Source organism: Wyeomyia smithii, chromosome 2 (genome assembly GCF_029784165.1).
Source record: "Wyeomyia smithii strain HCP4-BCI-WySm-NY-G18 chromosome 2, ASM2978416v1, whole genome shotgun sequence".
Taxonomy (NCBI): Eukaryota; Metazoa; Arthropoda; class Insecta; order Diptera; family Culicidae; genus Wyeomyia; species Wyeomyia smithii.
Genome location: NC_073695.1, coordinates 72202061 through 72214931, shown reverse-complemented (window position 1 = coordinate 72214931; position 12871 = coordinate 72202061). Strand labels below are relative to the sequence as shown.

Here is a 12871-nt window from a genome sequence, read left to right as displayed (position 1 = left end):
GTTTTTTTTTTTTGTATTAGTTCTTGATTATACTTTGTAAATGTTTTTGTAGAGTAAGAAAAGATATGAGGTTTTTATGCCTTTTTGAGTAACAAACTGTGACTCAAAAGGGCTTTTCCTCATCACGAAAAGTTAATTGAAGCATATTTAGCCAGATGAAAACATCAAATAAATAAATAAATAAATAAATGAATAAATGTCTGTCAAGTGTCACCACTTATCGTCAGTACGAATAAAGTCTCTTCAGTCGCACATCGGTAATATGCAACACGCAACAGTTGAGCTCTTGGTGTCTGTTGGCATCCGACGCGAGGACAGTTTAATTGTCTTCTTTCCAAGCTACAAATACGCCACGACAACATAGCTTTGAAGAAACATTAGGAACGAAGTCAAGATTTGATAGCCGTGCCTTTGCCAATTGAGTTTCAATTATTTCCTCACTGGTTTGCAATTTTAAAGATATCCCTATTATGGGAACTGTTTAATTATTCATCTCAGCCCATATATTCATCATATACAACATGAAAACACAATTGAAAACAGGAAAAAACGCATATTTTCTTCTTGAACCAATTTGCTAATCCGTGGAATGGATTCTTCTTAGTTCACTTTAGATTACTCATAAAGTATAATCCTCAAAAACTCCCTTAAAAGCTCTGAATTTGTTACAGTGGGGCATCTGCACTCTAAAACTCATTTAATTCAATCACCTACCTCAGAAAACAAAACCCACACATTGTTCTACACGGTTACAACGGGACTTGTTCAGCAGACAACCAAAGTTGTTTTCATCACTAGCGGACCACTTTTTATTTCAATCACTAAACACAATCACTCACTACACTAAGAATACTTTAATCTTTGAAAGGTTCATCTCAAATTTCCTAAAACAAGCTTGAATTAGCAGAAATATATGAGATGAATTTCTACAATTCCTAAATTTCAACTGTAAGTATTTTCATCTGTTTTCATTGCGTTGAAGAAAATCAAAAGTTGCCAAATCAGTTTCTGTTAATACGAAAAAATCATACTGAAAATGTTAAATTATTCCGACATAATTGACATAAATCGACAGCACGGGTTACCCAGGTTACCAATTTTGCACGTAAACAACTACAGCGGATAGCTAGGTGACCTACTACGACGGACTACGGCTACGTTCATTCGTGATAATGTGATTCATTCATAATTAACAGTGTGATGAATATGAGGACGTGATTCAAGTTTTGAGATGGATATGGAAGCGTTGTGAAAAATGGTTTCTTTTACAAAATTCAGAATAAATCTAGCTTGTTTTACTAAATATACAATGCTGAACGATTCCATAAGAGCACATAAGCATATTTAGTTTAGTTGTTCAATGATTTCGTGAAAATTTGGTGTTTATTCCGTGCATTCTTCGTGAATATCGGCTTAATGAGATGAATAATGGAGCAGTTCCCCTAACACTCAAATATGGGTATTTCCGTAATCGGAATGATGCACAGAAGCTAAAAATTGACCACAAATGTCATTTTGAAATCTAAAGTGGTTAATGGTTTCTGGAAAAACAGTCAAAAATGATTAGAAAGTTATCAGCTAGTATTAGATTATAAGATTGTATTTTGAAAACCGACAGTATTCCAGTAACCATAAGTTGCATCTTGAAATTCGGAGTGTTATGTGGTCCGCCTTCAGGAGCTTTACCGGTTTCGGAAACCTTTATATTGGAGATATTTAGTTAGTTTACACGCTGACAAAAAAGTCCGTTCAAACTTTTTTGGGGTCGCCTGTAGCCTACACGTTGCATCTCTCTGGTGCCATCTATATCTCAAATGAAAGGGTTAACTTTGCTGCCCAAAGTGGCAGAGTTTCGTTTCTGTGCAGTTTGTTTACATTGAGTTGTGAGACATGGCAGTGTTAAGAGCAGCTGTTATCGCTGAATATGTGAAAGAGTACAAACCCGGACACATATTCAAACACCTAAAACCGGTCGGAATCAACCGGAAATTTGTGTACCGGACCATAAATCGGTACCTAGAGACCGGAGGCACCGAGGACAAGGCACGATCTGGACGACCAAGGTCTGTGAGAACTCCAAGGCTGAAAAAGATTATACGAGACCGGATTCGCCGGAATCCTGCCTAATCTGCACGGAAGCTGGCCAAGAACCTTAAAATGAACCGAGAATCAATCCGCTTGCTTCTGCGCAAGGATTTAAAACTTACACCGTACAAAAAACAGATGGTTCATGGGGTTACCAAAGCTACAAAGGACAAGAGGTATCAACGGTCGCTGGAGTTGCTCGGTTGGCGCGCAGATGACGAGATTATTTTTTCGGACGAGAAGCTGTTCGTTTTAAAGCAAACAGTCAATCGCCAAAACGATCGTGTTTGGAGTGTGAGCCTCCAGCAAGCTCCTGCGGCAAGCTGAACGTTTCCCGGTTCCAAAATAAGACGTCAGTGATGGCTTGGGGAGCCATTTGCAAGAGAGGTAAACTGCCTCTTATTTTTATCGATAATCGGGTCAAAATCAACGCAGCGTACTACCTGGACACGGTTTTGAATAAAAATTTTCTGCCTTAAGCTGAACTATTGTTTGAAGACGATTACTACTGCTTCCAGCAAGATGGCGCCCATCCCGCACCGCAAAGGTAGTTCAGGCGTGGTGTGAGGAAAACTTGACCAATTTCATTTCGAAGAATGAATGGCCTCCGTCGTCTCCGGATCTGAATCCACTGGATTATTTCGTGTGGGGATACATGATGTCAAATCTGAACGACTATAAAATGACAAATTTGGAGCAATTCAAGCGAGTTATCACGAAAATCTGGGACGAGATGCCGATGTAGCACGTGCGCGCCGCTTGCGACGACTTTCCGAGACGTCTGAAGCTGGTTCGATCAGAGAAAGGTGGTGTAATTCCGAGCTATCGTCTGTGAAGTATCTTTATGAGTTACTGAATAAAGCTATGAAAGCCAGATTCAGATTTTCTTCTTATTCTTTGAAATATTGAGATTTTTCTGTGTGACCGGACCTTTTTGTCACCCTGTAGAAAGTTTTGCAAAATCACAAATAGTGATCTTGGAATTCAGAGTAAATTTTCGGCTTCTGGGCTTCATGCCGTTTCTAGAAATACCCATTCTGGATGGTATTTGGCCATATGCGGCTGTTTTCTAGAAATTAAAAGTCACTATCTTGGATTTAGAAATGGGATCTGGATTAGCTATTTTATGTATAGTATATTTTATGTCCATATTGGATGGCATTCAACCTTTTTGGCTGAAAGACACCATTCTGGATTTTAAAGTGGCATGGTTGAGAAGTGAACTTTTCATAATTGCTCTCTTTGATAACGCTAATAAAATTCCTAAATAGGCCAACCAAATTTTAAAACAATTGGTATCTTCGACTGATTTCGTTCTTGATAAATCAATTGATTGATCATAATAACAGCAGTATCATCGAGAGTAGAAGGCAGTTTTATTTCAATACTCGTTGTAACATCTCAACGAGTCACACGAAAAATCAAAAACTGTGAAGCTGATAAGTTAAAGTACGAGCTGATAGTAAAAATATATCAGTTGTTTCGAAAAGTGAATGAAACCTCATCTATAGTTGGTGGTAAACTGCATTGGAAGAAGATACTGAAAGAAAAATACCCTCAAAAATCTTCCAATGCTCATACCAGCCGCTTATCGATACCAGCAGCGAGCGCAAGACGGGCAAACTTGTAAAAAACTATAAAACCCAATTACGCACTCCAACCGGTATCGGCAATCGGTTTTACTGCCGTCGAGCCACGACCTTGCCGAGTAGAGCTTAACTTTCCCAAGGCAGGTGGCGGTCCATCAGTTTGTAGCGAAATTGACTTACCGTGTTGGCGCGGACCGGGAGCTCTCACCTGTTTTTACGACCGTTTGATGGGTAAATTTTTAGTACAACGGATAACGGCAATAGTGGCGATTGGGGGAGCCGTACCGCGTAGGCCGCGGATGCTCAGGAGAGGGTGTGTCGAAGGGATGCCATTAGGGCTTCACGTTTTTACGGTTCACTTTTGAGTGAAATTACGTGCCAGTTGAGGATTAAACTAGTAAATCGAACTTTCGCTTGGCCCTGACTTTTACCTTTGGGATTTATGCGACTTCTAAACATGTAACGTGTTCTTAGAGGGTGTACTTTTCCTGTGCACTTTCTTTCTTAGCTTCAAGTACTGTGATAATTCGTCTATTCATGTTACCCACCCAAACGGTAGATAGTTTAACATTTATTTTTGTTTTATTTTGTTGCAGAATGATTCCGTCTGATGGCGAAAGTTAGCCATCTTTCAATGAGACGCTACCAACCGGATCAACCGACTACCGGGACCACCAATGTAGACACCATCAACTTTTATCCACCAGCCAATGCCAATCAACGAGTAAGTAGTACTATCGTGGGTAATTAAACTTTGATTATTTCAAGCTCACAAAGTGGTTATTATCCAATGCAAATTCACTTATGATTAAATTTTGATCTGCGCTGTTTAACTTCTGCCACTTTGAGATGCAAACTAATCAGAGAACGATCAATTGAAGTCGCGAGTTTACGTTCATTCAGAACTTCTCGTGTTAGAGAGGCGAATTAATATGACGAAACAAGTTCAATCAATCCTACCGAACTCATCTGGATCTAGAACAGAAATTCACTGTCCGTTCGTTCGCAACTTTCGACACACGAAACGAACTTTTGAAAAATAAGCTCAACAGATTGTGTTCGCAGAAGGAAGAAAAAAAAACATACATGCGGTGCTGCAGATAAATGGTGGTCCATCATTCGTCTCTGCTGTTGCTTTCGTTGTACTAGACTGGGAAAATCTGTGCCACACATTCACCACCGAAAACGAATTTCAACCCATCTGAAGCATCGTCGAAAGTTATTTGTCCGCGGTAGCAGATTGCCGGCTGAGGTCGTGATGTTCCTAGGAGTAGGGTAGCTAGAAATTGAAAAGGGGAAATTTTATACTCGAACGTGATTGTTCATATCCACTGCAGCATAGAAATAAATATGATACGTTTTGAGGATTTTTTGCGTCTCTACTTACGTGGGACTGAAAACTATGAGGTTGTAAAAATATAATTTAACGCACTTAATTCAGATTAGCCTAGTGCAGTTCTAAACTTTGTATCTAATAGTGAATTTCTTTATTCCACGGGATTAGTGCCAACTTTCGGGTGGAATAAAAAAATGATTTCGATCTACGCTCTAAAGCCTTGCGTTGGTGTGCGTGAAACCATGTGCGATGTAAACATAATGCTGTCAAAATACTTTTTTCGTATATCCGTATCCAGACTCCTGCTTGTTCTCGATGGCTTACTGAAAATTATGATTAGAGCACCTTCGAACTCGGAATCGGAATCCAAATCTTAATCCGATTCCATTAATTCCATAACAAACACATTTGCTGCAGCAATTATTTCTTGTTTGCGTTTCATGATTTCACTGCACAGAGCGACGAATCACATTTTTCTTTTGTTTTCAGCATCACCCGCGTGTTTTGATCGTTTTGACAGATACGATGTAATAGTATTGGTGAACCCACTCAAAAAACTTACAAAAGTTACATTGCGAACCTGTCTGTTTTGCAGGCGCTTCCAGGTCAATTTTGGGTCAAATTCAAGCGAATAAAGAAGGGTTTTGACAGCAGTTCGGGTGACTCCAGGTCAAAACGAGGCGAGCTGGTGGAATAAAAAAAATCGCTAAAATAAACTTACTGCAGAAGTTCAATGAAACTTTTACTTTCCCATAATTAATCTTAATTTTTTCCCAAATAATTTGAAAAACCCTCAAAAAATTACATAAATTTAATTACAAAAAAAACGTTGCATCGATGGTTAATCTCAATTTCTTTTTCTATTATTATCATATCTTAATTAATCCAACATATATACAAAACGGGCGGCATAGTCTTCACACATTCTATCTGTCAGCCTCCGTTAATGTAAATTTAGGTATTCCATCAGTTACAGGACCTTTTTCGTATAATTACTTCGCAGATAAGATGACCCCCATCATATTACCCAATTTACTCGCTAACTGAAAGAAAAAAACACATTTTACACCTTTAGCGGGAAACGTCTAATCCTTCAGAAAAAAATCAGCTCATTTCGTGATCCACAGCAATGTAAATGACTTCATTAAACCGGCTGACCCTCTCTATTTGTTGTGTTCTATCATTTTTTTTCTGCTGCCAAATCGTTCAAAGAATTCTCGGTCATTTTTGGGCACAATCCCACGCCGCCACTTGACAGCCGGTTTAATCGCATTTTTTATTTTATCCTTCAAAAGAATACTAATTTTGGTGAGTCCTTCACGGAACATCGGATCATGTTTTCCGTCCTAGCACTTCCTTTTTTTTTCACTGGTCATTTTCGCTCACCACCGCACCGGGGGTGGTTCAATCTCAGTATCGCTGGCTTTCTTTTCGTTCCACCCAGTGGCCGGGAATCGTTGTTTGCCGGGAAACACAAAAGAAATAAAAACCAGCGGAAAAACAAAAGCAGAGAGATGAAGCGCTATTGCCAGGTTGTGTTCACGTTTGCAACGAACCATTTCGGAACGCGTTCGTGCATAATGGTCGTGAGCACTGTTGGAAAGAAACGGTCTGTTTTCCGCAAGCAGCCTCTCGTAGCAGATTAAATCAATTGTTTGCCATTTGTTTAATAATTTAAAATTAATTCCACAAATCGAAGTTTGCACCGATTTTTTACACTGTGTAAAATTAGCTACAGGGCAAACCTGCACAGCAACGTTCTGAGAAAAAAAAAATCACCCAAATCCGGTGTAACTTTCGAAGCACAGAACATTCGCATAGATTTTCCATTATTCCGTTTCTTCCGGTCGATTTTCCCCGCCTTTGTCCGTACCGACCGACCAGAAGCGTTGTCCGCTGGAGAGTTCCGATCAGGATAAAACTGGGACATGAGTTGCTCATTGGAATGAAAAAGAAATGCGGACTCGTGCTGTATTTCGAGATACAGTACTAACTCACGGCGATACATTATTAACGATATGGCAATGAAATTTCACGTCCCCGCTGAAAGGCAAAAGCTTGCGCTTCCGTCGGTTGGAACGGTCGCCCACGTATCCGGACTCTGTCGTCCACCGCCGGATGGTTCCGCCGGAGAGTTACGCTGCTTGCGATTCGATAGTTCGTTTGTTCGTTCGGTTCGGTCTTCCGTTCCCCGTTGCAAACTCGTTTCTCATTTTTACGAAATGGGATTAGTTTTTGATGCCATTGCTGCCTTTCGAATCGGGAACAATAATCGTGAGACAAGCGGTTTGCGATAGGATTCGTTATGGACCGTGTTCGCGATAATAACCCCAGCTTTTGTGGGATGATTTTCAATGCACGTCAAACTTCGAAGCGCTCGCTCACCTCCGGTCGCCAATCTGGACAGCGCGTTCCGCTCCGTTTGGTGGAAAGTGGTGCGCAGACACCGTAATCTGGTTCCGATTTTATGTCCTGAGCGGTGGAATAAGCTGAACGAAGCGCCGGTGAACGGTTTTGCTCTGATTTTTTGAGAAGTCTGAATATTTTCGAATAAATTGTAGTTACTTTTGGAGGGTTGACCAGCTGAGAGTTTTACAATGATGAATATCGATTTATGTTGACGCGTAAATCATGAGGCTCGGGCTTGTATTACTGCAGAAGAAAATTCGGACGCATAATACCGATCAACTTTGAAGCAGTCTATTTTGTTGTTTTGGGTTCCGGTTTTGCTTGCAATGTACCGATGCATTATTTCTATGCTTAATAAGCTTTGTTGAATCAAGCTCACAAGCCAATTGCTTTAGGTAAAACAACTTAATTAATGGCTCGTTGTAGAATAGACATGTGAAATAAACATGTAAACTGGATAATCTAAATACTTTACCTTAATCGGTTGAGAGCCATAGAAACTTTTGACGTATCCTGAAGTCGTCTCCATTATTTTCGTCTTAGCATGCGTAAGTTTCCCTCGCTCTGATCAAGCCAGGGTGCGCGCTGTGCTCCCCTATTTATGGTACCGAAGGGATAGCCAAAACAAACTTCTTCAGCGGGTCGTCGTTCGGCATCCCTGCGACGTGTCCGGTCTACCGCAGTCTACTTACTTCAGCCAGATGGGCAATAGAGTTCTCTCCAAATAGCCTCTTCCACTTGTGTTCACCTCTTGTGCCTCCACTGTGAATAGTCCATGACTCCAAATAACTGAATGCGATGCTGAACTAAACCATGCAAGATACTCAAAAACAACCCCACAAAAATCAAAAAATATATGGAAAAATATAGGAATCGAACAGAATTGAAAAGAGTACAAAAAGATGGTTTTGTAGCCTAAAAAAGTCATTTTTTCATAGATCACGTTTGGGCAACCTGAAAACAATTTTTTAGAATGTCGAAATTTTCTACAAAAATGCTATAAATGACATTATCTTTCAATTTAGGCCTGAGCACCTTGATTTTTTCAGCATCGATTTTTTGGGACACTTAACTGGACACCCTTCTCGATCTTACGGTCCTACGAAATGAAAAGTAGATGGAATTCTCACATTGGAAGCTTCTTTGAAAATCTTTTCTGGTATTGTCGTCTAACTAGCGATCTAAAATATACGAGTTCTTCAACCTTTTCCAACTATTCACTGTTAACGATAATCTGCTGTGGCTGTGCTATGTTTTCGGCGCATTAATGAGCAGTCCTATTTCACTGACTTCCGGTTTCGGTCTGCTGTAGATATCCTCTTCTGTCGCGAAGTTCCGTGCTGTGATATCAACGTCATCAGTAAAGCCAAGCAGTTGGACTGCCCTCGCGAAGATCGTACTACTCGCGGCACTCCAATGGCCATTTCAAACATTTAGTTTACCCGGAAAGATTTCCTCGTTCGCGAGCATGATCTGCCATAGCTGTTCTAGATTTACTGTATTGTACGCTGTCTTGAAATTGTAGACGATATGACCCATGATAAAAGGTGTTACGGTCAAAAATCGGTCGAACAAAAATGTGTGTAAATCGATCAGTTTTTAAGTAGAATACTTCTCTCAGGAAGTTCGGCTACATAGGGATGTGAAATGAAAATCTAAAACCGAAATAAGTGAAAAATATGTCCAATTTCAAATGCTAATAAATCGGTTAGTATTGGATGGATTTTCTTCGTTCTTGCAGCAATAGATTGGAAAATCTTTTAAGATTCTTCCCAAATGAAGATAATTTTTATTTTATTTTTAAACTATTGTAATATTGAAAATAGTCAAGCCTTGTCAAAACGAAAAATTCGACCTCCGATTGGTCGTTATATGGTTGCTTCCCAAGCACGGTCGACAGAATCATATACCTTGCAATTGAAAACATGCTATTTGGTCTATATAAGAGCCTGTTTCAGCCGAAGCCGCTCTTCATCATTCATTCTTCGTCTCACGCTTGGTGTGTACAGACGTGTTTGTTACAACAACTGAAAGTTTTAGTTTACCTATCGCATTCGTTATACAACAGTACGTTGTCGGGTCCCAACGAAATGGGAAAAACGGGTTTCAGTAAGGAGCAAAAAAATAAGCGTCCTCGTGACCCTGCTGAAAAGGATGATGGAATCGCCAAGAAGATACTAGCTGCTAACAAGTTTGCATCGCTGGCTGACCAAACTACCGAGAAAACGGAAAAGAAGGAGAAAATCCCGCCTTTCTACGTAAAAGGTTTCCCGCCTGGACTAAGGCAACACTTCAATGAACTTATCAGCAAAGGGCTGATAGCTATCCTGAGGCTATGCACGGACGGCTACAAAATCGTCGTTCCATCCACCCCACATTACAAGGCAGTAGAGGCTTAACTGAAGCAAACGAAAGCGGAGTATTTCACTTACGATATTGCAGCTACAAAACCATTCAAAGTTGTACTGTGTGGTTTACCGGAATTGGAACTGGACGAGTTAAAAACGGAGCTTGTCGCTCGCGGCCTAGAAGTGAAAGCAGTATACAAAATGATAAGACACAACAAAGCCATCAAGTATCGTGATCAGTTATACCTGATCCACCTGACCAGGGGTCAACTACACTGAGCACAGTGAAAACAATCACCGCCCTATTCAACATCATCGTGCAATGGGAGCGACCGATTCATCGCGATGTCACGCAGTGTTCCAAGTGCTTGAACTATGGACATGGCACAAAGAATTTCCACATCAAGAATCACTGCATGAAATGTGCAGGTCCGCATCGAACAGTGGATTGTCTTGTTGAGGAAGCCGAACAAATCAAGTGTCTCAACTGTGACAAAGAGCATGCTACGAACAGCCGTTCCTGTCCAAAACGAGCAGAATTAATCAAAATTCGAAGTGAAATTGCCAATCGCCAGCGACCGTCGAATAGAAAAATTGTACAACCGAGCGTTACACCAACCCCGCCAGCGACTTCAAGTACGTTGCCATCTCCACCTCCTCCAACTGGTGGTGTTCCTAGCCGGGACCCCCCCGGATTTTTGAGTTATGCACAGGCTGCCAGCATGCCCCCAGCAAGCAGCAATTTGTACTCGATGGAACAGCTAGCTACGCTGTTTCTTTAACTCGATCAGCAAACAAAGGCTTGTCGCACCAACCAGGAACAGATTGCGGTCATGATGACTTTTTACTACCGTCATGTATCCATTATTTCGAATCCTTAACTGGAATGCCCGCTCTGTGGCCAACAAGAAGTTAGAACTTCTACATTTTCTGAACACACACCACATCGATGTCGCTGCAATAACCGAAACACATTTGAAGCCGAACATAAACTTCTGCTTGCCGGAATACTCGGTAGTCAGACTGGACCGCACAACCTCAGCTGGGGGCGGGGTTGCAATCGCCATAAAGAGAGGACTACCATACAAATCACTACCGAGTTTCAACACAACCTTTGTCGAAGCTGTAGGAATCGAAATTACCACTACTGATGGACCACTCACATTTATTGCGGTCTATTGTCTGAAGCAGTCTCGACGGGCAAATGGAACCACGGTGAAATTGAAGAACGACATCCAAAAGCTGTCTAGAAGAGGAGGCAATTTCGTCATCACAGGTGATCTCAATGCTCGCCACTCCGCTTGGGGTGACTCCAGGTGCAACTCGAATGGTAACATCATCGTAGAAGATTCCGAAGCTGGATATTACTATCCCGCTCATCCGGAATTGCCAACTTACATCTCCCCTGGTAGGCTCCAAGCTTGACATTTTTCTGACCAACATCACCGATCGATTTTCGATTCCGAAAACCATAACAGAGCTCTCCTCGGATCATCTCCCGGTCATCGCTGAGATTGATGCTAACGTAGAACAGCGCCAAGTTCAACAAAGAAGAAATTACCATCGTGCAAATTGGGTTAAGGTGCAGCGGTATGTTGAAAACCATCTTGATGCGGACATCACTTTGAACAGCACTGAAGACATCGATCGTACTCTACAGTCCATGATAGACGTCATCCAGGAAGCAGAGTGCCGCTACATCCCCTCTGTTCCAGTGTCACGTAAGTTTGCGCGAATCGACGATAACACTAAGCGCATAATTTCCTTGCGAAACTCACTGAGAAGGAAATATCAACGTACCCGCAACCCTAGGCACCGATTCTACGATAGACAGCTGACAAAAATCGTTCAAGAACGTCTGGAGAAAGTGAAAAACAGTTTGCAACCGAATTACGTAATTTGCCCAACTGCTCACGGCCATTTTGGCATGTGGCTAAAGTGTTAAAGAACAAACCAAAACCCATCCCGCCGTTAATAGTGAATAGTGAAACTCTGCCAACTTCTCGCGGGAAGGCTTGTGCAATCTCTCAGCATTTTGCCGCTTCCCACAATCTTGGTCGTGATATTGTGAGTGGAATCGAACCAACTGTCAGAGAATTGATAGTAATTCTGGCTCACACACCGAATATCTTACCACCTGATCAGCGGATAACAGTGGACGAGGTACAGAACAACATCAAATTCTTTTGGAACATGAAGGCTTCCGGATTTGACGGAGTGTTCAACCTTGTGCTCAAAAACCTTGGACCAACAGCCTTGTCTGTGGTGGAAAAAGTGTTCAACCGATGCCTTGAATTGGCGTGCCTTGAATTGGCGTACTTTCCAGCAAAGTGGAAACTGGCGAAAGTGATTCCCATTTTGAAACCAGAAAAGGATCCCACATGCCCCAAAAGCTACCGTCCCATCAGTCTGCTTTCTGCCCTCAGCAAGGTATTCGAAAGATGCATCTACAGCCGTATTCTGTGCCACACAGAAGTGAACAACATATTCCTGGACGAGCAGTTCGGTTTTCGCAGAGGCCATTCAACAACATATCAACTGCAGAGAGTAACAAAACTCTTCAATCGAAACAAGGAGCTATCTAAAACAACTGCTATGGCCTGCCTGGACATAGAAAAGCATTCGACAACGTGTGGCACGACGGGCTTATCTACAAGCTACAGCGCTACAACTATCCCGTTTATCTAGTGAAAATTATGCAAAACTATCTTACGCTGCGCAAATCTCAGGTCTGTGTGCTGGGTGGCCTGTCTGACCCATACGACGTAGGAGCTGGTGTGCCACAGGGCAGCATCTTTGGTCCTGTTCTGTACAACTTATTTACATCAGATATTCCTGAACTACCCAACGGAGGCATCCTGTCGCTGTTTGCTGATGATACCGCCATTATGTACGGGGGCAGACAGATCAACCAAATAGTTGAAAAGCTGCAAACTGGGCTTAACGTCTTTGTGAATTACCTCACCTCATGGAAAATTTGTGTGAATGCAGCAAAAACTCAGACCATAGTCTTTCCTCATCGGAATGGTCAACGTTTGGTGCCGACAACAAAGATTCGGTTGAACAATGTGGATATTCCCTGGTCGTCAAATGTTCGCTACCTT

General features: G+C 41.6%; 1 protein-coding gene across 6 annotated transcripts in view; it reads left to right on the top strand.

Moving 5' to 3' along the window:
• The window catches only part of LOC129721506 (uncharacterized), a 521585-nt gene that overhangs the window by 427513 nt on the left and 81201 nt on the right, over positions 1–12871 (top strand). For all 6 annotated transcript variants that reach the window (XR_008727404.1, XR_008727406.1, XR_008727405.1 and 3 more), the window contains one exon: positions 4271–4398. Coding sequence is in view for 1 of the 6 variants with exons in the window: in XM_055674162.1 (XP_055530137.1) it covers positions 4285–4398 (114 nt within the window). In the remaining 5 variants the exon portion in view is untranslated. The remainder of the gene's footprint in view (positions 1–4270; positions 4399–12871) is intronic.